Source organism: Bufo gargarizans, chromosome 8, assembly GCF_014858855.1.
Source record: "Bufo gargarizans isolate SCDJY-AF-19 chromosome 8, ASM1485885v1, whole genome shotgun sequence".
In the NCBI taxonomy this organism is placed as follows: domain Eukaryota; kingdom Metazoa; phylum Chordata; class Amphibia; order Anura; family Bufonidae; genus Bufo; species Bufo gargarizans.
Genome location: NC_058087.1, coordinates 30,512,732 through 30,540,693, shown reverse-complemented (window position 1 = coordinate 30,540,693; position 27,962 = coordinate 30,512,732). Strand labels below are relative to the sequence as shown.

General features: G+C 45.5%; 1 protein-coding gene across 2 annotated transcripts in view; it reads left to right on the top strand.

Moving 5' to 3' along the window:
* Positions 1-27,025, top strand: part of WNT6 (Wnt family member 6) — an 80,982-nt gene extending 53,957 nt beyond the window's left edge. For both annotated transcript variants that reach the window (XM_044303702.1, XM_044303701.1), the window contains exons 3-4: positions 7,570-7,874; positions 24,165-27,025. In XM_044303702.1, coding sequence (XP_044159637.1) covers positions 7,570-7,874; positions 24,165-24,626 — 767 coding nt within the window. In that variant the 3' untranslated portion in view covers positions 24,627-27,025. The remainder of the gene's footprint in view (positions 1-7,569; positions 7,875-24,164) is intronic.
* The last annotated feature ends 937 nt before the right edge of the window (positions 27,026-27,962 follow it).

Sequence of the window (27,962 nt, the reverse complement as noted above, 5' to 3'; positions counted from 1 at the left end):
ACAAGAATGTTCCCATTCACTGACAACAACCAGAGATCTTGCACCAGATGGACAGAGCCCTGTGTGGACAGAAACAGGCGTGAACTATGCCAGCAAGTGCGCAATGTACATTTTCTTCCCACAATTTACCTTTGCTTTGTCATCCAAATCACATTGGCTTCGGTGCCAAATGTCTTAGCTGCTAAAAATATCCAAAATTATTGGTTGTTGAGGAGGAAGCGGAAGGTCGAGAGCGAGCGGGTCCTCGTCACAGAAGTTGTAACTGATGCTTTTACACCCACCGGGTCCTGTGCACTCAGAATAACCCCTGGCTGTATGACCTAATGAGACATTTCCCCTGCAGCAATAGAATGGCACAAGAATAGCTCCTTTCACTGACAACAAGCAGAGATCTTCCAAATGTTGAAGAATTGTAAGCCAAATATATTAGAAAGTCTAAGAACGAGGAATAACAACAGGTCAGGAACAGGGGGAACGACAACAGATGGGCAGAAATGGGAGGAATGCCAACATTTCAGGGGCAAGAACTGGCAGAATGCCAACAGGTGAGGGGTGGCAAAGGGGAATGCAGACAGGTCATGGGCAGGGGCATAACTAGAAAAGACTGGGTCCCATAGAAAATTCCTGCAACCCCCCCTCCCGTGGCTAGTCAAGACCGCCCACGCTCACAATACAACCCCCACCCCTTAAAGGGGTTATCCCCGTTGGGAGGCCTGTTGTTGGCGGGGTAAGTATCACCTGTATGAGGTGCCCTGGCATCTTGGGGGGCATTATAAGGGATGGATAACCCCTTTAACTGTAGTTATGCTTCCTTAGGCCTCCTGCACACAATCTTTTTTTTTTTTTTCCGTTTACAGGCCGTTTTTTTGCGTTCCGTATATGATAGAACATGTCCTATTATTGCCTGCAAATCACGTTCCGTGGCTCCATTCAAGTCAATGGGTCTGCAAAAAAAAGGAACACATACGGAATGTACTCCGTATGTCTTCCGTATCCATTCCGTTTTTGCGGAACCATCTATTGAAAATGTTATGCCCAGCCCAATTTTTTCTATGTAATTACTGTATACTGTATATGCCATACGGAAAAACGGAATGGAAACAAAAAACGGAACAACGGATCCGTGAAAAACTGACCGCAAAACACTAAAAAAGCCATAAGGTCGTGTGCAGGAGGCCTTAGTCCCCGCTCACAGTATTGTCCCCCCACCTTACATTAGTGAAGCCCCTGTGATGTCAATAAAATATCAGTAATACTCACCTAGCCCATTCTCCCGATGAATGGAGCACATCCCGCTCTCTCCAGTAGGTGTGATGCACAGACGTCATAGAGCCTGCTGGGCTGAGTAGGAGAGCGCACAGGCCGGGGACTGATCCTCAGCCCAGCAGACTTGATGATAAGCACAGGAACCATAGTAGTATTATTTAGGAACTATATGGCAGTGTTATTTGGCAACAGTATAGTAGCATTATTTAGGTTCTATATGGAAGCATTATTTGGGCACTATATGGTAGTATTAGGACATCCATTAACACCCAGGCCTTGCCTGCCATTGCACACAGACAGGGCCTGTTTCTATATGCCAGTAATATTTGGGCACCATATAGTAGTATTATGTAGGAACCATATGACAGCTTTATTTGGGAACAATAATAGTATTGTTAAGGCACCATATAGTAGCATTATTTAGGTAATATATGGTGGTATTATTTGGGCACTATATGGTAGTATTATTAAGACACTATACGAAAGTATTATTTGGGCACTAGATGGCAGTTTTATTTGGGCAATATGTAGTACTAATTTAGGCACTATTTGGCAGTATTCCTGGGGTACTATATAGTTGTAGTTGGGCACTATATTACATTATTATTATTAAGGCTCCATATAGCAGTATTATTTAGGTACTATATGGCAGTATTATTTGGTCATTGTATGGTGGTATTATTTTGGCCCTATATTACAGTATTATTTGGTCATTATGACATACATTTAGGCACTATTTGGCAGTATTCCTTGGGCACTATATAGTTGTAGTTGGGCACTATATTACATTATTACCGTATTATTAAGGCTCCATGTAGCAGTATTATTTAGGTACTGTATGGCAGTATTATTTGGGCATTGTATGGTGGTATTATTTTGGCCCTATATTACAGTATTATTTGGTCATTATGACATAGTATATTTAGGCACCATATGGAAGTGTTTGGGCACTGTATGTCGGTATTAGTCATTCACGATTTTTCACCAGGGGTTCCCACATCCAGTATCTTCTTGACCCATCCCTGCCCAGAGCCTGCGACCCGGCATCGCCACCACATCCTGATACCAGATCAGTGTTCAGAGGGATATCATTTCTCATTTTGCCCCAAGCAGCAGGAATACTTGTCGTGTCCTCGGCATACAGGGTACATCGCCCCTGAGATCAGGGTGGTCTATCCTACAATGTATACCGCAAAATCCTTTAAGGACGGGACTTCACCTTATAAAAAGTTCTAATTCCCCCAAGTTCAAAAGGCGACAATTAAGACATCACCTGTCAGACGGCTGCAAATCCCAAATGAGTGTTTTTGATGCGTAAATGGTGGATGAGCGGCGCTTTAAAGGCATTAAGGACGGTAAAGAGGAGCCACGATGGATACCGCCGGGATGTCACATGGGACAAGGAGGAAGATGGAGACCACAAGAGAGGAGCACCACACGTCTGATACCTGTAACCATTCCTGGGGGTGTCCGTAAATCACACGGCAGACAAGAAAACATTCTTTTCCTTTATGAAACCCGCTCATTGTCTTGGAGCATTCCTAATTGCTTCATTACAGCACCGGAGGAACATGTCTAAGCAGTAAAGCTGAGGACTTATGTAAAACGGAGCAATAATCGTATTCCTGCCCGCGGGGGGAAAGGAAGCGGTAGGCAAAAACTCCCAAAAGTTCAACTCAAGAGGGACCGAGAACTCCAAATACTCCAGCGGCTGCTTGAGGATTTACCCATGATCTTAAGTAACTTTTATTGCCAGACACCTCCAGAGCTGCATTCACAATTCTTCAGGTAACATCTTGAAGTCAGTCAGCTGCAATATGCTGTCAGATACTTCCCTAATACCTTTTGCTGCGTGACAATGCTAGAGGATCTGGTCTATTTTAAAGGGGTTGTTCGAGTTTTTGATATTGATAGCCAATTCTCGGTGTAGATCATCAATATCAGATGGGCTGGGGTCCAACTCCCAGGACCCCCACCAAATAACTGTTTAAAGAGGTCTCTTCGTAGGCTATTGATGGCACGTCCATCAGTCACGTGGCCATTGTAGTGAATGGAGCTAAGTTGCAATACCAAACATGGCCACTATAGAATAGATGGCACTGTGCTTGGTAACAGCTGATCAGTGGGGGTCTTGGGTGTTGGACTCCAACTGATCTGATAATGATGACCTATCCTGACCATAGACCATCAATATCAGAATCTGGAATAAATCGCTTTAATGTTACATCTCCCCAGGGGTGCACCACCAATGAGGCGAGGTGAGGCGATTGCCTCAGGCAGCACCAGGTAGGGGCAAGAGGGGGATTATCTGTTTCTGCAGTATAGTATTGGAAGGCACAGTATGTGGCGCTGTGTTACCCTGTATGTTTTGTAGCTCTGTGTGTAATATTTTCCAAGTATGTCTTTAAGGCCTCATGCACACGACCGTTGTTGTGTTCCGTTCCGAAACATGGGGTTCCGTTGTTCCGTGATCCGTTTCCGTGTGTCTTCCTTTATTTTTGGAGGATCACCAGACATGAAGGAAAGTAAAAAAAAGTCTAAGTCAAGTTTGCCATGCAAATGATAGGAAAAAAATGGACGCGGATGACAATCTTGTGTGCCTCCGCGTTTTTTCACTGACCCATTGACTTGAATGGGTCCGCGAACCGTTTTCCGTGACAAAAAAATAGGACTGGAACCACGGACGTGGATGACAAACGGTGCATTAGCCGAGTTTTCAACGGACCCATTGAAAGTCAATGGGTCCGCAGAAAATCACGAAAAAAACGAAACAACGGACAGGGAATGAAACAACGGTCGTGTGCATGAGGCCTAACAGTAGGGCTGTTAAGAAATTGGCACTGGGGGGTTGGGGGGCACCGTTTTTGCCTTAGGCAGCAGAAAGGCTAGGTGCACCCCTGCAACTCCCACAGTGCAAAGGAGCAGAACCATGTTCTTTCCAAGAGGAGGCAGCAGAGATGGTGAAATGATGTGACCTGAGCAATAACAGGAAGCCAGCAGAATAGTGATTGCAGCTCTGGATGGAAATGGACTACCCCTCAGAGCCAGATCAAGCCCAATGGCACTCTGTGGGATAGATGCAAGAAAACTGGGATGTGGTCGGAGCTCGTAAATGGTAGAGGCCCTAGACATGTGCTTCTTATGCCCTTTCAAAGTCCCTGCAAGATACAAGTCAACTTCAAAATCACTTTTTATCATTTTCTCATTTTTATGAAATACCTGCATGTTCTAATAGATTCAAAACATCAGATTTAAAACCTCAGCTTGTTGCCAGTGAATAGAAATGAGCGAATCAAATCCCACAAAGTGCAAATCGATCCGAATTTCAGGATAAATTTGATTCGCCTTGAAGCTGAATTTCCTCGTGCTTCGTGTCAGCGAATCGATTTAACCTGAAATAGCGTAAAAAACAAAAAAAAAATCAAACTTACCTCCTCAATTTGCTCGCGACAGGCAGCCAGCCTCCACCTTGATTGAAGATCACAGCCAAAATCACGTGCGTGGTGACGTATGACATCACCTCGCCAGCCGGCGTGATGACGTAATCTCGCGGGATTTCGCTACAGATCTTCAAGCAAGATGGCGGCGGCCGGCCCGTTGCGAGCAAAAGGAGGGGGTAAGTTTGATTAAAAAATATATTTTTTTATGTTAATTTCACAATGTTTTTACACTCAGGTGCCATGACCATGTATGAACGCGACATCTGAGGGGTACAATGACGGGGGCGGCGCTATTGCTGTTCCCTGTCATTGCACCCGCTATTTAAAAAAAAATTTTTTTCAAATTCTGCGAATCAGCGGAATCGAACTTTTCATAAATTCGCTCATCTCTACCAGTGAATCAGGACATTCCTTCTTCACATTGAGATTCTGCAAACCCTTCCTGACCTGGTCCTCCTCTCTGGAGGTTTGTCACAGTGTATCGTTCTACACAAGTGTTTATCAACAAATAAATGTGCTAAACAAAGCAGCAAGACAAAGCTCTTTCATGTCTTTACCTGCGCCGATACATTGTAGAAGACCATTTAAAGTGCTCCCTCCCCCAACCCAACCGTTCAGGACTATAAGAAGCCCTGTGATCATCCTGATTCCCCCCAAAAAATATAAGAAAGAAAGAAAGGACAACTCTGAGATATACTGCATTTCAACAATGCGATGTCTTTAGCCTTGCCAGACCCTATGCCAGTGATGGCTAGCCTCCAGCACACCAACTGCGGTGAAGCTACAACTCCCAGCATGCTCCATTCATTTCTATGGAGTTCTGAGAACAGCGTTGTAGAGTCGTAGTTTTACCACAACTGGAGTGCCGGAGGATAGCCATCACAGGCCTATGCTGATGGCTGCTTCGGGGTTGACATAGGATAGAGCATGAATCTCCAATCTGATTATATTGTTACTTTAGGAGATAATCGGCGCCAGATGCTTATCTTTCCCTTCTCTATAGAAATAACATGTTTGGGTGGGCTGGACACATATGTCATGGGGGTGATTGAAGCCTCATATCTATATCTTGTATGTCCACTTAAATACCGGTCATGCCTACTATTGATCATCTCGTGTTGTATGGCTTCCGTGCTGCAGGCGCCTTGTTACCGCTGTTTCTAGACTTAGATGCAATCAGTCTCCACGGATCATTGTTTTCTCTCATTGGGGAATTTGACGGACATAGAAAGTGAGCATGATGCGAATGGAATGTCCCTAACGCCTTCCTATACGTCTGAGCCGGGAGTTATAACTTAGCCTTAGGGGACCTGCTGAAGGATCCCTCAGAGATTGCAGAGCTGTCTCAAAACTACAACTCCCAGCAGGCCCTGACAGCCAAGGTCTATCGGGACCTACTAAGATCTGTAGTTTTGCAAGAACTGGAGAGCAACAATCTGCTGTAGAGCATACATCAAGAACATGACAGATATGGTGGGTCTTATAGGCATCCAGGCATGAGGTTGGTCACTTTTCATAATTGATTTGGGTCTCAGCATCTTAGGAGAACTTAAAGTGTATACCTCGCCCCCTGAACATAATTTTCTCCTTTTTTATTTATTTATTGGCTTGTTACTATATTAGAATACCTGTGTGTGTGACACAGCTCCAACCAAATCTACATGGCCATAGAGTCAAATGATACAATTCTGCTGCCTGCAGCCATCACTAGGGGGAGCTCAGGAGCTTACTTCAAACTATTTATCCATTGACCTCAATAATAATAGAGTATGCAGGGAGCTCCCGAGTGGTGGCTGCAGGATGACAATTGTATCAGATAACTGTCTGTGCATGGGGGTTTGGAGCTCTGTATCAGAAAAATGTTGACCCGTTCACTAGAAAACTAAATTTGCTCAGAGTGTTGGACCTGAAAAGGACAAAATGTAGGGGCTGCAGCCTCTTCATAGTCTTCCCATAATGGACTGGCAGAGCTGTGTGAGCGGTAGTGTCTCTGCACAGGGGACCTAATACTGAGTCAGCAGCACTGATTCACTATCAGGATTGGTTGGGGTCCCAGGGATCACCCCCCCCCCCACTGATGGCACACCCAAGCTTTACTTTATGAGACTGGAGAACCCCTTTAAAACTTACTAGTTACCAAATCTGATATCCTGTGTTATGCTTAAGGCAAGAGCCGAATGGGCATGGCAAGATACAGGGATTCTTTGAGTCATGCTCCGCCCCTCTAATCTTGCACTTGATATAACACACTGTTCCTTTAAGGAAAAATGCTTTTTTTTAGCGCTCCCTAACGCTATTGAAACATAACTCCCACCATCCACAACTAACTCCATTTAGCGTCTGCAATAAACTACTGAAGTGGAAATCCTATGAAACATTTTGCTATTATTGTTATTATTGCTTTGTTCCGGGTGTCAGCGCCAGCCATGATTATCTGATGGCAATAAACGCTGCTGGATACCATCGTCATTACTGTTCCCGGGGTCGACGATGAACCCAATCGCCGTAACTGTCGCAGACGTTCATTCCTGATTTGGACCGATGTGACAAGATCCTATTGTCTCAGGGCAATTACTAGGAGATGAAATAAATCTAGCATTGCCTCCGGCTGGATCCTCTTACCCCCTTGGTATATTGTGACTGGCAGATCCCCCCTCTTTGGCAAAAACCAAAAAACACAAATTTATGAACCTCAGCCAAGAGAGGAAGAGCGATAGCGTAATGCGAGAAGATACAATTTGCTGCACTTTAGTTCCGAGCTTGTACACAATGTATCATTTCTAGGGGCTAATTTGGAGAAAATGGATATTGTAAATATTTAGGAAAATGATTGCCAATTAATAATTCCTTTAATTCCCTGCAGATATCCGGGAGACGGCCTTTGTTTACGCCATAACTGCGGCCGGGGTGATCCACGCGGTGACGCAGGCTTGCAGCATGGGGGAGCTGATGCAGTGTGGCTGCGAAGTGACACGGAACTGGGCGCCGCCGCCGCCTCTCGCCATTGGACCAGGGGCAGATGGATCGTCGTGGGAGTGGGGAGGCTGCGGCGACGACGTGGAGTACGGCTATGAGAAGTCGCGGCAGTTCATGGACGCAAAGAGAAAAAAGGGGAAAAGCGACATCCGCACCTTGATTGACCTGCATAACAATGAAGCAGGAAGGCTGGTAAGGATTCTTTACAGTAAGAGTAGTAATGCAGAAATGAGCTGGATATCCTTGCAATACTTCCAAAACCTCATAGGATTTGTAGTTCCAGAACATACAGCGCTTTCCAATGGTTCTGGCTCCATTACTTTACTGATCACATGATTTTTTTCTTAGTTTTAAAGTGAATTTAGTGATGCTGATCGGGTATTGGTGGTGTATCCTAGTGACAACCTCTTCAGTTAAAGGGGCTGTATAGGATTAGAATAGCATGGCAGCTGTCTATCAAAACAGCGCCACCCCTATACACAGGTGGTGTGTGGTATTGCAGCTCAGCCTCCTTCGCTTCAATAGAGCTGAGCTGCAATACCAGACAAAATCTGCAGACAGGTGGGGCAGCATTTTCGTCTAATCCTGCCGCGGTCACCGGATTGACCTCTCTCTCAGGCTTCCAGGAACCTGCAGTGAGGAGCGATGTGACACAATGGGTAATATGTATTAACTGGGGAATGGGTTATACCCCTAAATTCTCCCTGAAATTGAGTTTTAGGGGGTGTACAGTTATCAAACAGAGTTGGCCCCTTGTGACCCCAAGACCAAATGGCACACGGTAGGTGGAGGACTGTGTTTCAGATTTTGCATTGGTGCAACTGACCCTCTAATATACCCCTCTGCAGTGGAATTCCCCATCTACTGCACTGACAACCCCCAGTGCATTTGTAAAGTTCCTGTGTAATGTCCCTTTAATTGTGTCAACAAGCAGAACAGAATTCTGACTCAAAAAAAGAAGAAGTGCCAAATAACAGTGATTTACAGGGATAGTCTAGGCAGAGCCGTCTGCGCTCATTCTCCGCTGTCACTCATAGGCACCGAGGAGCGGTGAGGACAATGGATTTTGGCTTCATCCCCCGAGACCTGTGGTTTCCTATCCACGATCATTGAAAAGTATTTTAATTAAAGAGCCAGGTGAAGGAAGAGGCTTCCATGAATCATGAATTAATTAGCAATGAGCGATGGATTGGGGAGGCAGAGGCAGCCATGTGGCCATGGAAAATTCCTGGGGGTGGTGGGTTTTGCCTGCAGGGGATAGAAGGTGCATTCCATAAGAGAAGCATCTAGGTGTTATCTCACCAATCTATCTCTGCACCTCCTCCTCTGTCCTCTCCATCTCTCACTCCCTGTCTTCCTGTCTCTTTAGCTTCATCCATTTGCTTAATTTCTATTTTATATTTAATTTTTTCGTGGATCGGAAGCCCACGGAAGCACTACGAAGCACCTCCATGCCGTAAAAAATAAAACATGTCCTATTTTTAGCGGTGCGGACTATATCTTGTGGATTGAGCACCTATCCAAGTCAGTGGGTCCGCATCTGCAAATGGCCTGCACACGGACAGTGCCTGTGCATTGCGGACTGCTATCTGCACGGACATCAGTCACTGTGTACATACATTACATTACTTATACTGTACTGATCCTGAGTTACATCCTGTATTATACTCCAGAGCTGAACTCTACATTCTGCTGGTGCAGTCACTGTGTACATACATTACATTACTTATCCTGTACTGATTCTAAATTACATCCTGTATTATACTCCAGAGCTGCACTCACTATTCTGCTGGTACAGTCACTGTGCACATATATTACTTATCCTGTACTGATCCTGAGTTACATCCGGTATTATACTCCAGAGCTGCACTCACTATTCTGCTGGTGCAGTCACTGTGCACATACATTACATTACTTATCCTGTACTGATCCTGAGTTACATCCTGTATTATACTCCAGAGCTGCACTCACTATTCTGCTGGTGGTCACTGTGTACATACATTACACTATTTATCCTGTACTGATCCTGAGTTACATCCTGTATTATACTCCAGAGCTGCACTCACTATTCTGCTGGTGGAGTCACTGTGTACATACATTACATTACTTATCCTGTACTGATCCTGAGTTACACCCTGTATTATACTCCAGAGCTAAACTCACTATTCTGCTGGTGCAGTCACTGTGTACATACATTACTTATCCTGTACTGATCCTCAGTTACATCCTGTATTATACTCCAGAGCTGCACTCACTATTCTGCTGGTGGAGTCACTGTGTACATACATTACTTATCCTGTACTGATCCTGAGTTACATCCTGTATTATACTCCAGAGCTAAACTCACTATTCTGCTGGTGCAGTCACTGTGTACATACATTACATTACTTATCCTGTACTGATCCTGAGTTACATCCTGTATTATACTCCAGAGCTGCACTCACTATTCTGCTGGTGGAGTCACTATGTACATACATTACATTACTTACCCTGTACTGATCCTGAATTACATCCTGTATTATACTCCAGAGCTGCACTCACTATTCTGCTGGTGCAGTCACTGTGTACATACATTACATTACTTATCCTGTACTGATCCTGGGTTACATCCTGTATTATACTCCAGAGCTGCACTCACTATTCTGCTGGTGCAGTCACTGTGTACATACATTACTTATCCTGTACTGATCCTGAATTACATCCTGTATTATACTCCAGAGCTGCACTCACTATTCTGCTGGTGCAGTCACTGTGTACATACATTACTTATCCTGTACTGATCCTGGGTTACATCCTGTATTATACTCCAGAGCTGCACTCACTATTCTGCTGGTGCAGTCACTGTGTACATACATTACTTATCCTGTACTGATCCTGAATTACATCCTGTATTATACTCCAGAGCTGCACTCACTATTCTGCTGGTGCAGTCACTGTGTACATACATTACTTATCCTGTACTGATCCTGAGTTACATCCTGTATTATACTCCAGAGCTGCACTCACTATTCTGCTGGTGCAGTCACTGTGTACATACATTACTTATCCTGTACTGATCCTGAATTACATCCTGTATTATACTGCAGAGCTGCACTCACTATTCTGCTGGTGCAGTCACTGTGTACATACATTACTTATCCTGTACTGATCCTGAGTTACATCCTGTATTATACTCCAGAGCTGCACTCACTATTCTGCTGGTGCAGTCACTGTGTACATACATTACATTACTTATCCTGTACTGATCCTGGGTTACATCCTGTATTATACTCCAGAGTCGTATGTACTGTCATTGGAAACAATCAGTAAACATGTCTAAACACCTTCCTAACTAGGGATGAGCGAATCGACAGTACAGTCGTACAGTGCTAGAATGTATTGGCTCTAATGAGCCAAAGTTATTTCTTTGCGAAGTCTCGCGAGACTTCGCGTAATAACTTCATACATTTATTTCTACTGTAAAAAAAAAAACATTTCCCGAACTCGGGTTCGGTTCCAAGGTATCTGTTGTGCTATGCAGTCTTTTTGCAGAGTGGCAGGTTTTTATATACATTCATTCTAGGGGAGGCTCTTTTACAGCTTCCATGTATTCCTGGCCTTAGGCCGGTTTAAGACACACGGCAGACATGGATTTTAATGTCTGTATTATGGTTCCTAGACAGCGATCTCAGTTTGACTCCAGTATAACCACAGGGGGCCGTAGCCCTAATATACAGTCGTGGCCAAAAGTTTTGAGAATTACATAAATATTGGAAATTGGAAAAGTTGCTGCTTAAGTTTTTATAATAGCAATTTGCATAAACTCCAGAATGTTATGAAGAGTGATCTGATGAATTGCATAGTCCTTCTTTGCCATGAAAATTTACTTAATCCCCAAAAAACCTTTCCACTGCATTTCATTGCTGTTCATTAAAGGACCTTCTGAGATCATTTCAGTAATCGTCTTGTTAACTCAGGTGAGAATGTTGACGAGCACAAGGCTGGAGATCATTATGTCAGGCTGATTGGGTTAAAATGGCAGACTTGACCTGTTAAAAGGAGGGTGATGCTTGAAATCATTGTTCTTCCATTGTTAACCATGGTGACCTGCAAAGAAACGCGTGCAGCCATCATTGCGTTGCATAAAAATGGCTTCACAGGCAAGGATATTGTGGCTACTAAGATTGCACCTCAATCAACAATTTATAGGATCATCAAGAACTTCAAGGAAAGAGGTTCAATTCTTGTTAAGAAGGCTTCAGGGCGTCCAAGAAAGTCCAGCAAGCGCCAGGATCGTCTCCTAAAGAGGATTCAGCTGCGGGATCGGAGTGCCACCAGTGCAGAGCTTGCTCAGGAATGGCAGCAGGAAGGTGTGAGCGCATCTGCACGCACAGTGAGGCGAAGACTTTTGGAAGATGGCCTGGTGTCAAGAAGGGCAGCAAAGAAGCCACTTCTCTCCCAAAAAAACATCAGGGACAGATTGATCTTCTGCAGAAAATATGGTGAATGGACTGCTGAGGACTGGGGCAAAGTCATATTCTCTGATAAAGCCTCTTTCCGATTGTTTGGGGCATCAGGAAAAAGGCTTGTCCGGAGAAGAAAAGGTGAGCGCTACCATCAGTCCTGTGTCATGCCAACAGTAAAGCATCCTGAGACCATTCATGTGTGGGGTTGCTTCTCATCCAAGGGAGTGGGCTCACTCACAATTTTGCCCAAAAACACAGCCATGAATAAAGAATGGCACCAAAACGCCCTCCCAACAGCAACTTCTTCCAACAATCCAACAACAGTTTGGTGAAGAACAATGCATTTTCCAGCACGATGGAGCACCGCGCCATAAGGCAAAAGTGATAACTAAGTGGCTCGGGGACCAAAACGTTTACATTTTGGGTCCATGGCCTGGAAACTCCCCAGATCTTAATCCCATTGAGAACTTGTGGTCAATCCTCAAGAGGCGGGTGGACAAACAAAAACCCACTAATTCTGACAAACTCCAAGAAGCGATGATGAAAGAATGGGTTGCTATCAGTCAGGAATTGGCCCAGAAGTTGATTGAGAGCATGCGCAGTCGGATTGCAGAGGTCCTGAAAAAGAAGGGCCAACACTGCAAATACTGACTCTGCATAAATGTCATGTAATTGTCGATAAAAGCCTCTGAAACGTATGAAGTGCGAGTAATTATATTTCACTACATCACAGAAACAACTGAAACAAAGATCTAACAGCAGTTTAGCAGCAAACTTTGTGAAAACTAATATTTGTGTCATTCTCAAAACTTTTGGCCACGACTGTACATTTTATAGATTACAGCGACTTTTGAATTTGCTTTCTGCAGATTTCACAAATTTATTGGCTGCTATCTGCAGTACCTCTTATGACCAGGAGGAGACCAGGGATGCTGCACTACTTATGGCCAGGGAATTTTCAGTACCTCTTATGGCCAGTATGGGGGGGGGGTAGGGATTTCCTGTCACCAGCTGTGGTTTTGCTGTAGATTAGGCTACGTCTACACAACGAAATTTGTCGCACGATAGGGCACAACTACACTGCAACATTTGTAGCGCAACATTTTGTTGCACCAATGTCGCGCAACAATTTTTATAATGGCAGGCTATGGTGTCGCACTGCAACATGCAACATGCTGCGACTGCGACACAACAGTCGCAGAAAAATCCATCTTGAATAGATTTTCTGCGACTGTTGCGTCGCAGTCGTAGCATGTTGCAGTGTGACACCATAGACTGCCATTATAAAAATTGTCGCGCGACAAATGTCATTGTGTAGACGTAGCCTTAGGCCCTGAATCTGCACCTTTTGCACCTGACTCCATGTTCTCCTAAGGCCCCTTTCACACGAGCGACTTTTCCGCGCCGATGCAATGCGCGACGTGAGCGCATAGCACCCGCATCAGTTCTGCGTTCCGTGAAAAACGCAGCATGTTCTATATTCCGGCCCCATAGAAGTGAATGAGATTTCAGTGAAAAATGCATTGTATCCAGAACAAGTGCGGATGCGATGCGTTTTTCACTGATGGTTGCCCGGAGATGTTGTTTGTAAACCTTCAGTTTTTTTATCACGAGCGTGAAAAACGCATCAAAACGCATTGCACCCGCGAGTAAAAAAAGGAACAACTGAACGCAATCTCAGACAAAACTGACTGAACTTGCTTGCAAAATGGTCCGAGTTTCACTGAACGCACCCTGAACGCATCCGGACCTCATCCGTCACGCTCGTGTGAAAGGGGCCTAACTTCCCGTTTGCACAGTGTCTCCCTGCAGACCTGATCTTCACCAGTCACATGAAGCGCTGTCTCCAGTTGCTGTCAACGCGGAGCTGTCTAACTGCTGACAGATTGCTTTAATAATCTACAGTCAGCAGTTTGCTATTCCAGAACGCAACCGTTCCAACATGTGGCTTCTGATACTGTCTAATTCCTAAAAAATTACGGTATTTCCTTGTTTATTATTTTTAAAGGACACTTGAAATGATGGAAAATCAATACCCCCATCATCTGCAGTGGCAGGAAGCCTCAGTGCATTGAAAAATAGATCATCCCTTGGAAATTTCCATCAGATACATGAGACATATCACCAGCAGATGTTGCATCACAGTAGTTCAGGGTGGCGCTGTGCAGTGAAAACCCAAAAAGGACCTCAGCCCATTATTCAGAGACTGCCCCCCCCCCCCCCCCTAAAATCCCATACATACCGAATACTTCACACAGCAGAGGGTTTGTTACAGTTCACTAGCCAACCCTCACAGAGATACGGCGGGTCTGCAATACACGGGGAACCAGCCGCGCGCATTCCGCATCACTTGAATGGGTCCGCAAATCCGGAGATGCGGTGCAGAGCGGAGTGCTTCCGTGAGGTTCCGTTCCGTGCTTCCGTTCTGCAAAAAAATAGAACTTGCTCTATCTTTTTTCAGAACGGATGGATCACGGACCCATTCAAGGTGAATGGGTCTGGATCAGTTCCGGCCGCCGCACGGACGTTGCCCGTGCATTGGGGACCGCAAATTGGGGTCCCCAATGCACGGAACGGAACCAATACATTTGTGTGAAAGAGGCCTTAAACACATCAGCAGGACAAATCTCCCTCCTGCCCTGATCCATTGTTACAATGTGTAGTATCTGTGCAGGTACAATGTATCCATCTGTTTTGCTATTATCTAGAGTGGATACAGTTGTAGCAAACCTTAAATTGTGGAAAATATTAGGTCTTTACAGGTTTTCAGCCTTTGGATGTAAACATGATCAATACCCTCTGTAGACACCAAACTGAGAACTTGAAAAATATTCCACAGTTTTGAAACGAGCACCTGGATCTGAATACTTTTGTAATTGCATATAGTGACCGAGTTATTCCATGAACTCTGTCTGTATAGCGCCACCTGCAGTTTGCTCTTTTTCTAATCTCTCTGTCCTGCTTACTGAGTCAGAAGCACATGCTCAGTTCTCTCCTTAAACCGCCATCAGCTGCAGCAGAAAGTTCACACCCCTGAGAAAGGACTCGCCCCCTAAGCTGATAGCTGGAAATAAATCTAACAGAACAACTGGAGCTACTAATGGGGAGATGTCTAGATCCATGTGAGGTGCAGGGCTGGTCGTAGCTTTGTTAGGCCTCCTGCACACGGACATGTGCGCCCCGTTGCCGTATTGCAGACTGCATTTGCAGATTCGCAATACACGGGTGCCGTTCCGTGGGCATTCCGCATCACGGATGCGGCCCCATTCACTTGAATGGGTCCGCAAATCTGGAGATGCGGTGCAGAACGGAGTGCTTCCGTGAGGTTCCGTTCCGTGCTTCCGTTCCGCAAAAAAGTAGTGCATGCACTACTTTTTTTGCGGTGCGTACCATCGGATGCAGATCGCAGACCTCACTCAAGTGAATTGGTCTGCGATCCCCATGCGGCTTCCCCGCAGTTGTGCCCATGCATTTTGCGGTCCGCAGCATGGGCACTGAGCGCTTAAGCTCATGGACATGAGCCCATAGGCCTCTTTCACACGGCCGTAGTGCTCCCGTAGCCGTATTTCGGGCCGCTGATGGCGGTTCCGCAATACACGGGGGCACCGGCCGTGTGCATTCCGCATCACGGATGCGGACCCATTCACTTGAATGAGTCCTGCAATCCGGAGATGCGGTGCGGAACGGAACCCCACGGAAGCACTACGGAGTGCTTCCGTGGGGTTCCGATCCGTGCTTCCGTTCTGCAAAAAAATAGAACTTGCTCTATCTTTTTTCAGAACGGATGGATCACGGACCCATTCAAGGTGAATGGGTCTGGATCAGTTCCGGCCGCCGCACGGACGTTGCCCGTGCATTGGGGACCACAAATTGGGGTCCCCAATGCACGGAACGGAACCAATACATTTGTGTGAAAGAGGCCTTAAACACATCAGCAGGACAAATCTCCCGCCTGCCCTGATCCATTGTTACAATGTGTAGTATCTGTGCAGGTACAATGTATCCATCTGCTTTGCTATTATCTAGAGTGGATACAGTTGTAGCAAACCTTAAATTGTGGAAAATATTAGGTCTTTACAGGTTTTCAGCCTTTGGACGTAAACATGATCAATACCCTCTGTAGACACCAAACTGAGAACTTGAAAAATATTCCACAGTTTTGAAACGAGCACCTGGATCTGAATACTTTTGTAATTGCATATAGTGACCGAGTTATTCCATGAACTCTGTCTGTATAGCGCCACCTGCAGTTTGCTCTTTTTCTAATCTCTCTGTCCTGCTTACTGAGTCAGAAGCACATGCTCAGTTCTCTCCTTAAACCGCCATCAGCTGCAGCAGAAAGTTCACACCCCTGAGAAAGGACTCGCCCCCTAAGCTGATAGCTGGAAATAAATCTAACAGAACAACTGGAGCTACTAATGGGGAGATGTCTAGATCCATGTGAGGTGCAGGGCTGGTCGTAGCTTTGTTAGGCCTCCTGCACACGGACGTGTGCGCCCCGTTGCCGTATTGCAGACTGCATTTGCAGATTCGCAATACACGGGTGCCGTTCCGTGGGCATTCCGCATCACGGATGCGGACCCATTCACTTGAATGGGTCCGCAAATCTGGAGATGCGGAACAGAACCCTACGGGAGCACTACAGAGTGCTTCCGTGGGCTTTCGTCCCGTAGTTCCACTCCGCAAAAAGATAGAACTTGTCCTATCTTTTTGCGGAACGGCTGGATCGCGAACCCATTAAAGTGAATGGGTCCACGATCCGCTGCAGCTGCCCCACGGATGGTGTTCATGCATTGCGGCCTGCAGCACGGTCACGGGGCGCACACATTCGTGTGCAGGAGGCCTTAGAAAGAGGTTGTCATGTACTAGATTATGTATGAGTTTCATTTTTTTTACATTATTCATGGGATAACCTCTTTAAAGGGGTTTTCCACCTCTTAGATAATGATGACCTACATTATCTTCAAGAACGGTCAGCGGTATAAAATTGGTGGGGGTCCAACACCTGGCACCTCCATCGATTGGCTATTTTTTCAGTCGCGGCTGCCAGAAACAAAAGAGGTTGACAAAGCCACCAGCGGAAAGCTCCATCCACTGAGAGCAGACACACAGCGTCCTTGCAAGGTAACCACGCTCAGGGCCGTCTTTAATATTGATTGGACCCTGGGCAAAAATGTACTTGGGCCCCCTGGATCCCGCCTTCCCACACCTTAGCAGGCAATCACGCCCTCCACCACAACACACACACAAAAAATCCACACACCTGGTAGAGTCCAGTGAATGACTGTAAATACTTCCAGTTCTGAAGACTCCAGCGGCTCAGGATCAGTGCTCTGGGCTCAGGCTGGAAGTGGGCACCGCTCTGCAGGAAGGAGACCAGGGCTCGGCTCACCCTAGTGTTACAGTGCACCCCAGCACCCCCCAGTATGCAGTATAGCACCCTATAGTATACAGCACCACACTGTACAGTACCCCACAGTATATAGTAGAGCAGTATAGCAGCCCACAGTATACAGCACCTCACTGTATACAGCACCCCAAACTATACACGATACAGCCCCCCACACTATACAGTACAGCAGTATAGCACTTCCCCCCACTATACAGGCCCCCCCCACACTATACAGGCCCACCACACAGTATACAGGCCACCCCCCCCCCAGTATACAGCCCACCACACAATATACAGCCCATTACACAATATACAGCCCACCACACAGTATACAGCCCACCACACAGTATACAGCACCCCACTATACAGTAGTTTACAGTATATTAACATAACAGCCCCTGTCACCTTTTTCTGATGTAATCTTTACACAAAAAAGCTCCACAGTTAACTTCTGCAACACTCAGTAGGACCTGTGATGACCTCATAGCCATGTGACCAGTAATTGCTAGGTTACTGGTCACATGGTAATGATGTCATTAAGGTCCTAGAGCAAAACTCATTAAGGTCCTAGAATTAAGATCATTAATACAGTACGATCATGATGCCTGTGCAGCCGACAGCCTGACACCCCGGGCAGTAGCTAGCAGGGCTCAAGAGGCAGCTGCCTTGGGCCCCCCAGGAGCAACTGGGCCCAGGGCAGCTGCCCCTTTTGCCCCTTGGTAAAGACGGCCCTGACCACGCTGTCTTGTTTCTGGAGCAGCGACTGTCACTTGTCGGATTCTCACCGATCTGATATTGATGATCTGTCCTAAGGATAGGATTGGAAAATCCCTCTAAAAAAATCTATCTGCCTGTCTATGTATTTTATATCTATCTACTGTTTATCTATGTAACTATCTATTATTTATCTATCATCGCTATCTATCTATAATCCAAAAGCATCTCTGGTGCCGTGGAATTTCTTTATTTTTCTAACTATAATATCTATCTGATATGTATCGCCTTATTTCCTGTGTCTTAGTTGGACGGTGCAGATTCTCCTCCTGTAGTGACATATTGTCTTACAGTATAACTTTACCCCACAGACCTGACACTATTTTGTCTAGATACAGTTTGAGTAACGGCACTTGGCACTGTACCCGGACCCCTCCAGGCCGCTACATTTTCATGTTGAGCATTTATATGTCAGGATAATTGTAGGTTCAGAATTGTTTCAACTTGTTTGACTGATAATATATATTGTGCAGTGATTCCACCGCACAGGAGAGAAATCTTTATCTCACTGCAGTAAAGTATTCTGGGAAATAGGGCCATGGGGCTTTAATACTCTACAGTAATCAAGTAAAATTCAAGAGCTCCCCCATCCTTCTTAGGGTCCATTCACACGTCCGTAGTATATTGCGGATCCGAAAATTTTATATTCACACGTACGTAGTATATTGCGGATCGACAATACACCCGGCCGGCACCCCCATAGAAATGCCTATTCTTGTCTGCAAATGCAGACAAGAATAGGACATGTTCTATTTTATTCCGAAGCCGCGGATCGGAAAATGTGTGCTGTCCGCATCCATTCCTGCCCCATAGAGAATGAATGGGTCCACACCCGTTCCGCAGAATTGCGGAACGGATGCGGACCTATTCTACGGACGTGTGAATGGACCCTTAATCAGGACCAGTAGGAAAACTATGTAGACTGAGCAACAATATCTTTTTATAAACATCTGTGTGGTTACTTCTCTTGTACGGATCCTGAATTACATCCTGTATTATACTCCACAGCTGCACTCACTATTCTGCTGGTGGAGTCACTGTGTACATACATTACTTATCCTGTACTGATCCTGAGTTACATCCTGTATTATACTCCAGAGCTGCACTCACTATTCTGCTGGTGGAGTCACTGTGTACATACATTACTTATCCTGTACTGATGCTGAGTTACATCCTGTATTTTACTCCAGAGCTGCACTCACTATTCTGCTGGTGGAGTCACTGTGTACATACATTACTTATCCTGTACTGATCCTGAGTTACATCCTGTATTATACTCCAGAGCTGCACTCACTATTCTGCTGGTGGAGTCACTGTGTAAATACATTACTTATCCTGAGTTACATCTGTATTATACTCCAGAGCTGCACTCACTATTCTGCTGGTGCAGTCACTGTGTCCATACATTACTTATCCTATACTGATCCTGAGTTACATCCTGTATTATACTCCAGAGCTGCACTCACTATTCTGCTAGTGGAGTCACTGTGTCTATACATTACTTATCCTGTACTGATCCTGAGTTACATCCTGTATTATACTCCAGAGCTGCACTGACTGTTCTGCTGGTGCAGTCACTGTGTACATACATTACTTATCCTGTACTGATCCTGAGTTACATCCTGTATTATACTCCAGAGCTGCACTCACTATTCTGCTGGTGCAGTCACTGTGCACATACATTACATCACTTATCCTGTACTGATCCTGAGTTATATCATGTATTATACTCCAGAGCTGCATTCACTATTTTGGTGGTGGAGTTACTGTGTATATACATTTGCAGTGGCCAGGTTTGGGGTGGCCCTAACACTACGTTAGGTCCCCCGGACACCGATGAGGTGTCACCATGTGTTGCTGCTCTCCAGAAGGGATAGTAAGGCGTGGTGCACCCCCATGGGAAATAAGTCCAGAGAGTCGGGGTCTGCCGTTAACCAGGGTCTTTCTTTTCTGGAAGAATTCAGGCGAGGCATAGGGTTGGCTTCTCCAGTCTCCTGTCAGAAGAAGGGTTTGATGCTCAGGAAAGGCCTGAGCTAGCTGTCCCTCTCCTTCTCTCTCTCAGAAGGCTGGTACCCTGGTCAAAGGCTGGAGCTCCACAGTCAGTAGCTCAGTAGTCTGGGTGGCTCCTTGGTCACAGGGCTGGTGACTCATGGTCTGTGGCTCAGCGTCCCCATCTCCGCGTCTTCTTCTGGTCACTCATGCAGACCGGCAGAGTCTTTCCCTCCAAGCACTGTTCCCTGCAGAACACTAGGGGCTCGGACTGCTCTACTTATATACAGTTTTAGCTAGACTAGAACCTTCTAATGGGAGGGGTGGAGAAGCTCAGCACAAACAGATACATTGTAACACTTTCCATCTGGCATAGACTTACATTAGGCTACTTTCACACTGCTGTTTTGGTTTTCATTTGTGAGATCCGTTCAGGGCTCTCACACGCGCTCCAAAACGGATCAGTTCTGCCCTAATGCATTCTGAATGGAAAAGGATCCGCTCAGAATGCCTCAGTTTGCCTCCGATCAGTCTCTATTCCGCTCTGGAGGCTGCCTGCAGCGTTTTGCAGTCCGCCTGACGAAGCAGAGCCAAACGGATCCGTCCTGGCACACAATGTAAGTCAATGGGGACGGATCCATTTTCTATGACACAATAGAAAATGGATCCGTCCCCCATTGACTTTCATTGGTGTTCAAGACGGATCCGTCATGGCAATAGAAAACATAATACAACTGGATCCGTTCATGATGGATGCATGCGGTTGTATTATTGTAACGGAACGCTAATGTGAAAGGAGCCTTAGAGCCTCAGTGATACTCAATGGCAATGACACAGCAGTTTTTCCAGCCAAAAACAAGTTTCCAGACATAACAACAGAGCTAAACCAGACAGTCACAAGGTCAGTCTGTCTGGTTTCGGTGGTAAACTACTTCTGGCTTTTCCCTCCAAAACATGCTCTTCTTTAAGGGTCCATTCACATGTCCGCATTATGGGTCCGCATCCGTTCCTTAATTTTGCGGAACATGTACAGACCCATTAATTTTCAATGGGGACGCACTTCCGTTCCGCAGCCCCACTAAAAAATAGAACATGTCCTATTCTTATCTGCAGCCACAGACAAGAAAAGGCATTTCTATTATAGTGCCGACCATGTGCGGTCCGCAAAATGCACGTGGTCAATGTCTGTGTTTTGCAGATCCACAATTTGCGGACCGCAAAACACTTGCGTACATGTGAATGTACCCTATGGCAGCTGTGGAAAATTACCAGCTTCTTATTCAAAGTCCCAAAAGTCTCTCAGCATTCATTAACTCTTTCCACAGAGCCTTGCAATTACATTGCAAATAAACAGGATATATATCCCAACAGACATATAAAATGCAGTTAAACAGTATTACACAGTGCAGGTTAACCCTTTTAAGATACATTAAGTAAGAAATTTTAACTTTGCATAGGGGAAACGGGAAAATGTCCACAGATGTCCAGACTTCACAGTACCCCTACTTCAGGGCACTACATATTAAATTACTTATCCTGTACTGATCCTGAGTTACAGCCTGCATTATACTCCAGAGCTGCACTCACTATTCTGCTGGTGGAGACACTGTGTACATACATTACTTATCCTGTACTGATCCTGAGTTACATCCTGTATTATACTCCAGAGCTGCACTCAATATTCTGATGGTGCAGTCACTGTGTACAATGTACCTACATTACATTACTTATCCTGAGTTAAATCCTGTATTATACTCCAGAGCTGCACTCACTATTCTGCTAATGGAGTCACTGTGTACATACATTACATTACTTATCCTGTACTGATCCTGAGTTACATCCTGCATTATACTCCAGAGCTGCACTCACTATTCTGCTGGTGCAGTCACTGTGTACATACATTACATTACTTATCCTGTACTGATCCTGAGTTACATCCTGTATTATACTCCAGAGCTGCACTCACTATTCTGCTGGTGCAGTCACTGTGTACATACATTACTTATCCTGTACAGATCCTGAGTTACATCCTGTATTATACTCCAGAGCTGCACTCACTATTCTGCTGGTGGAGTCACTGTATACATACATTACTTATCCTGTACTGATCCTGAGTTACATCCTGTATTATACTCCAGAGCTGCACTCACTATTTTGTGATTTACAGTGATTGTAGTCATTGAGTGTCATCTATATTTTTTACCAATTAAAACTAGATAGTGACCCATTTTTCTCCTTTTCTAATTTGCTTTTATTTTGATGTTATATTTTTATTGCATTCACTGTCTTGCCTAATCTGATGTTAACAGCATTTAGAGATTTGCTTTACAGCAGACCATAAAACCCAGTGGTCTAGAGATGTTCATTGCTTTCTTAGGCTCCATTCACACGTGTGTGGTGTGTTGCGTATCCGCAACACACTCGCCTGGCACCCCTATAGAAATGCCTATTCTTGTCCAAAGCTGTCCGCATCCATTCCGTCCCCATAAAAAACTAATGGGTCCACACCCGTTCCGCAAAATTGCGGAACGAATGTGGACCCATTTGTGGACTTGTGAATGGACACTTAGGCCCCTTTCACACAGGCGAGTATTCCGCGTGGATGCAATGCGTGAAGTGAACGCATTGCACCCGCACTGAATCAGGACCCATTCATTTCTATGGGACTGTGCACATGAGCGGTGATTTTCACGCATCACTTATGCGTTGAGTGAAAATCGCAGCATGCTCTATATTGTGCGTTTTTTTCACGCAACGCAGGCCCCATAGAAGTGAATGGGGCTGCGTGAAAATCGCGAGCATCCGCAAGCAAGTGCGGATGCGGTGCGATTTTCACGCACGGTTGCTAGAAGACGATCGGGATGGAGACCCAATCATTATTATTTTCCCTTATAACATGGTTATAAGGGAAGATAATAGCATTCTGAATACAGAATGCATAGTACAATAACACTGAAGGGGTTAAAAAAAAATAAAAAAATTTAACTCACCTTAATCCACTTGATCACGCAGCCGGCATCTCTTCTCTCTGTCTTCTGTGCTGTGTGCAGGAAAAGGACCTGTGGTGACATCACTCCGGTCATCACATGATCCATCACCATGGTAAAAGATCATGTGATGGACCATGTGATGACCGGAGTGATGTCACCACAGGTCCTTTTCCTGCACACAGCACAGAAGACAGACAGAAGAGATGTCTGGCTGCGCGAGCAAGTGGATTACGGTGAGTTAAATTATTATTTTTATTTTTTTAACCCCTTCAGTGCTATTGTACTATGCATTCTGTATTCAGAATGCTATTATTTTCCCTTAAAACCATGTTATAAGGGAAAATAATACAATCTACAGAACATCGATCTTAAGCCTGAACTTCTGTGAAGAAGTTTGGGTTTGGGTGCCAAACATGCCGATTTTTCTCACGCGCGTGCAAAATGCATTACAATATTTTGCACTCGCGCTGAAAAATCGCGCATGTTCCCGCTACACACCCGCACCTTTTCCCGCAACGCCCGTCTGAAAGAGGCCTCAGGGTGTTGTGAACATGCTTTGTGAATTGTGCAAAGTTATTTTGCAGGGAGGAGGAGTAGATAAGCTATGACCATCACCTACTGTTAATGGTGGATGCAGTGTCAGCTTGTTTTGAGGCTCAGCGTGAGAATTGCAGGATTTCAGGATTATTTTTAAGTACAGAAAATAAAAAATAAAAAATCATAATCTTCCCATACTTCCTAACTTTTTTCATGTTTTGCTGGATTATCCCTCAAAATGAACTTGAAACGGGGCGAAACTTATGTATGTTAGAAAGTGGGTGTTTCTAGGAGTTTTTTGGGTGTTCCTGGTTATAAAATGTATTTTACTGGTTTATGTATTTTCTTGCTGCAGGCGGTGAAGCACTACATGAGGACGGAGTGTAAATGCCACGGCCTCTCCGGCTCCTGCACGCTGCGTACCTGCTGGAAGAAAATGCCGCACTTCCGGGAAGTAGGAGACCGACTGCTTGAGCGATTCAACGGGGCCTTTAAAGTTATGGGAGGCAATGACGGCAAGACAATAATTCCAGTCGGACACAACATCAAACCCCCCGACAAACAAGACTTGATTTACTCCGCCGACTCCCCTGATTTCTGCCAAGCCAACCGAAAAACCGGTTCCCCAGGGACACGGGGCCGTGTTTGTAACAGCACCGCTCTGGACGTTGGGGGGTGTGACCTGCTGTGCTGCGGGAGGGGGTATCGGGAGGAAACTGTGGTAGTGGAGGAGAGCTGCCTGTGCCGCTTCCACTGGTGCTGCGTGGTAAACTGCAATAAATGCACTGAAAGGAAAGAGCTCAGTATGTGCCTATGAGATGGACTGGAAGGAGAAAGGAGCCCCAAAATGGCTCTGCTGTCCTCATGGGGGCACCTGGAGGTCGACCCAGGACTCTGGCCTAGATGCCCCCACTAAAAACAGAGCTGGTGGACTAAAGTGACATGGGGAATAAGACTGTCACATGACTGTGCCTCATAGCAGATGAACACAAGGGCGTGTCCTCAAAGAGACTCATTACCTGAATAGGGGGCAACAAAAAAGTATCATTTTATAGATAATATATATATATATGTATGTATGTAAACGTATACACAGGAGCAGAAGTATAATTTCTCCACTAAATGCCGAGCGACGTTTCATAGTGTCTGCAAAACCGTCATTCGGAGCCGGACTAGGTGCACCCAGCGGCGGGGCAAGTGCATTAGGTCTAGCACCGAGCAGCTTCTCCCCCATTAAGTCATTCTGAAATCCCAAACCAGTACCGAACACCTAGATCTGCATGATGTTTGGATGGGGAAGGGGTGATTGGTGACCCCACTTATGGGCAGCCAACTGCAGGCATGCAACAGGGCTAATGTCTGGTAGCATTACTCTGCCTTAAATGGGCGCCCACATTTTTTTTTCCTGTAGGGCCTTCCCCTTACGGTGCAGTCGAAGTTGGCAATTTCACTGGAAACCGTCTAATGTGTATAGGGGTGTCCCTACATGGATCATGGAGGTTAGAAGGATCGGGCAGCTGGATTTCAACATGTCTGATCCAGGCCTAGAAGTGGCCTATTCTCCTCACACACATGCACACCGGGCCAGGCAGGGGATGCATGTGCATAGAGCAGGCATGCTCAACCTGCGGCCCTCCAGCTGTTGCAAAACTACAACTCCCATCATTCCTGGACAGCCTACAGCAGGGCATGGTGGGTGTTGTAGTTTTACAACAGCTGGAGGGCCGCAGGTTGAGCATGCCTGGTATAGAGGGTTCTGGAGAAAGAGCTGCCTGGTGCATGAGCGTTGGCCAAGCAGTAATTGCTACCACAGTGTGTCCTAGAAGATGACCAATGCAAATCACCTCTGCCCCAAAAGTATTACCCTGCCCAGAATATCCCCATTATCTCCACCAGCACTGCCTTTATTTGTGGTCAATACCAGTATTCAATTAACCATAGAGGAATTTTAAAGGGATATTTCCATCTTGTACAGGGATGGCATATTGCTGGGGGGGTCTGACCACCAAGCCAGAGAATTAAGGGGCCACAGTGCTGTATCCCTTCCCTGCACGGCAGGGCCCCCGGCCTCCCACTAGCCAGAAACTGTAGTGTGGCCCCTATGCTGGCTGCACAGTCATATATATACGTCTGGGGGGACTGATGCAGCTCTTGACCCCTTCATTCCCAGAGGTCATATCTCCACCAGTCATACCATATCCTAGCAATATACCATCACTGTACAAGACGGGAATATCCCTTTAAGAAGAATACACTCTGGTCATCAATGCAGGCGCTTGCCTTCCCGCCTGCATCATCATCCATGATCTTGCAAGGTTGCACCATTATTAGTATGTGCCATTAACATTGGCGTCAGCGGAATGAATCCCGGGGGGGCCCTGCTACTGAGCACTCGAAGTGCTGGACCATCAAATGCCGAACTAATGGATGCAATGTGATGAGCTCTTCAATGCTGAAAAATATCAGGACTTTCATGCCAGTGGTGACCCAAGGTAGGATAAGTCCACTGAGCGGTATGGACCACATGAAATACTACTTGCGCTCATGAGATGAGATTAACTGCAGGTACTCCTATCATCCCCGGCGGAGAGCCGCCATCTTTCTAACCTCAGAGCCCTATGGCTATACACGCAGCACTTATTCTCCAGCCTGTGGGACGTCTTCCATCTTCAGACCTGATCCTGGTTTGATGTTTTTTAACTGTGAAAAAGTAATTCTAAGAATTTGTCGCCATTGGCAAAAGGGAAACATAAACCCTTCAAAATCGGAGGAGGGCGCTCCCTGTACGGATACGCGGCAGGGGGGTGCACGAGCAACATGTAAAAGGGATTTGTGGGTTTTTATATAAATGAAGCTCAAACGAAAAGTTCTGCAACGTTGTAATTTACTTTATGTTTTGATTCTTACTACCATTTTCAAGATCTCTGCTTGCTGTCAGTGAATGAGACCATTCTTGTTTACATCCAAAATCTGATGCCTGTGTTCACACTCCCGTCTTGACGGCTATAATAGATCCACTGTGTGACATCCTCATAGATTACAGCAAAGAATAATTGATGCCAATGTGAACGGAGCTTTGTGCTTCTCACAGCTAAGCGTTTGCTACAATTGTATCCAGTCTAGACAATCCTCTGTGAACTAAACAGTGAGGCCTCTTTCACACGAGCGTGTCCGGATAAGTTCAATGCGTTTTGCACGCGCGTGATAAAAAACTGAATGTGGTACCCAGACCCGAACTTCTTCACAGAAGTTCAGGTTTGGGTTCAAGGTTGTGTAGATTGTAATATTTCCCCTTATAACATGGTTATAAGGGAAAATAATAGCATTCTGAATACAGAATGCATAGTACAATAGCGCTGGAGGGGTTAAAAAAAATAAAAATAATTGAACTCGCCTTAATCCACTTGTTCGCGCAGCCGGCATCTCTTCTATCTTCTTCTTTGAGGAACAGGACCTTTGATGACGTCACTACGCTCATCACATGGTCCATCACCATGGTCCATAACATGATCTTTTACCATGGTGATGGATCATGTGATGAACCATGTGATGAGCATAGTGACGTCATTAACGGTCCTATTCCTCAAAGAAGAAGACAGAAGAGATGCTGGCTGCGCAAACAAGTGGATTAAGGTGAGGTAAATTAAAAAATAAAAATGTTTTAACCCCTCCAGCCCTATTGTACTATGCATTCTGTATTAAGAATGGTATTATTTTCCCTTATAACCATGTTATAAGGGGAAATAATGAAATCTACACAACACCTAACCCAAACTCGAACTTCTGTGAAGAAGTCCGGGTTCGGGTCTGGGTACTAAACATGCCGATTTTTTTCACACGCGTGCAAAACGCATTACAATGTTTTGCACCCGCGCGGAAAAAACGCAATCGCAGTGAAAACTGACTTGTTTTAGTGTTAAAATCGCACCATTTTCCCTGAACGCATCCGGCCCCGATCCGCAACGCCCGCGTGAAAGAGGCCTAAGACTGATACATTTTCCCTGCACTGATACAATGTAACAAACTCTGGATGCAGTTGTAGTAAAGCCCCAGCTATGAGAAGCATATGGTATGTGAAGATTTTCAGCCTTTGAATGCAAACCGGGATGTTTCCATTCCCTGACAGCAAGAAGAAATTATGAAAATCGTTAGG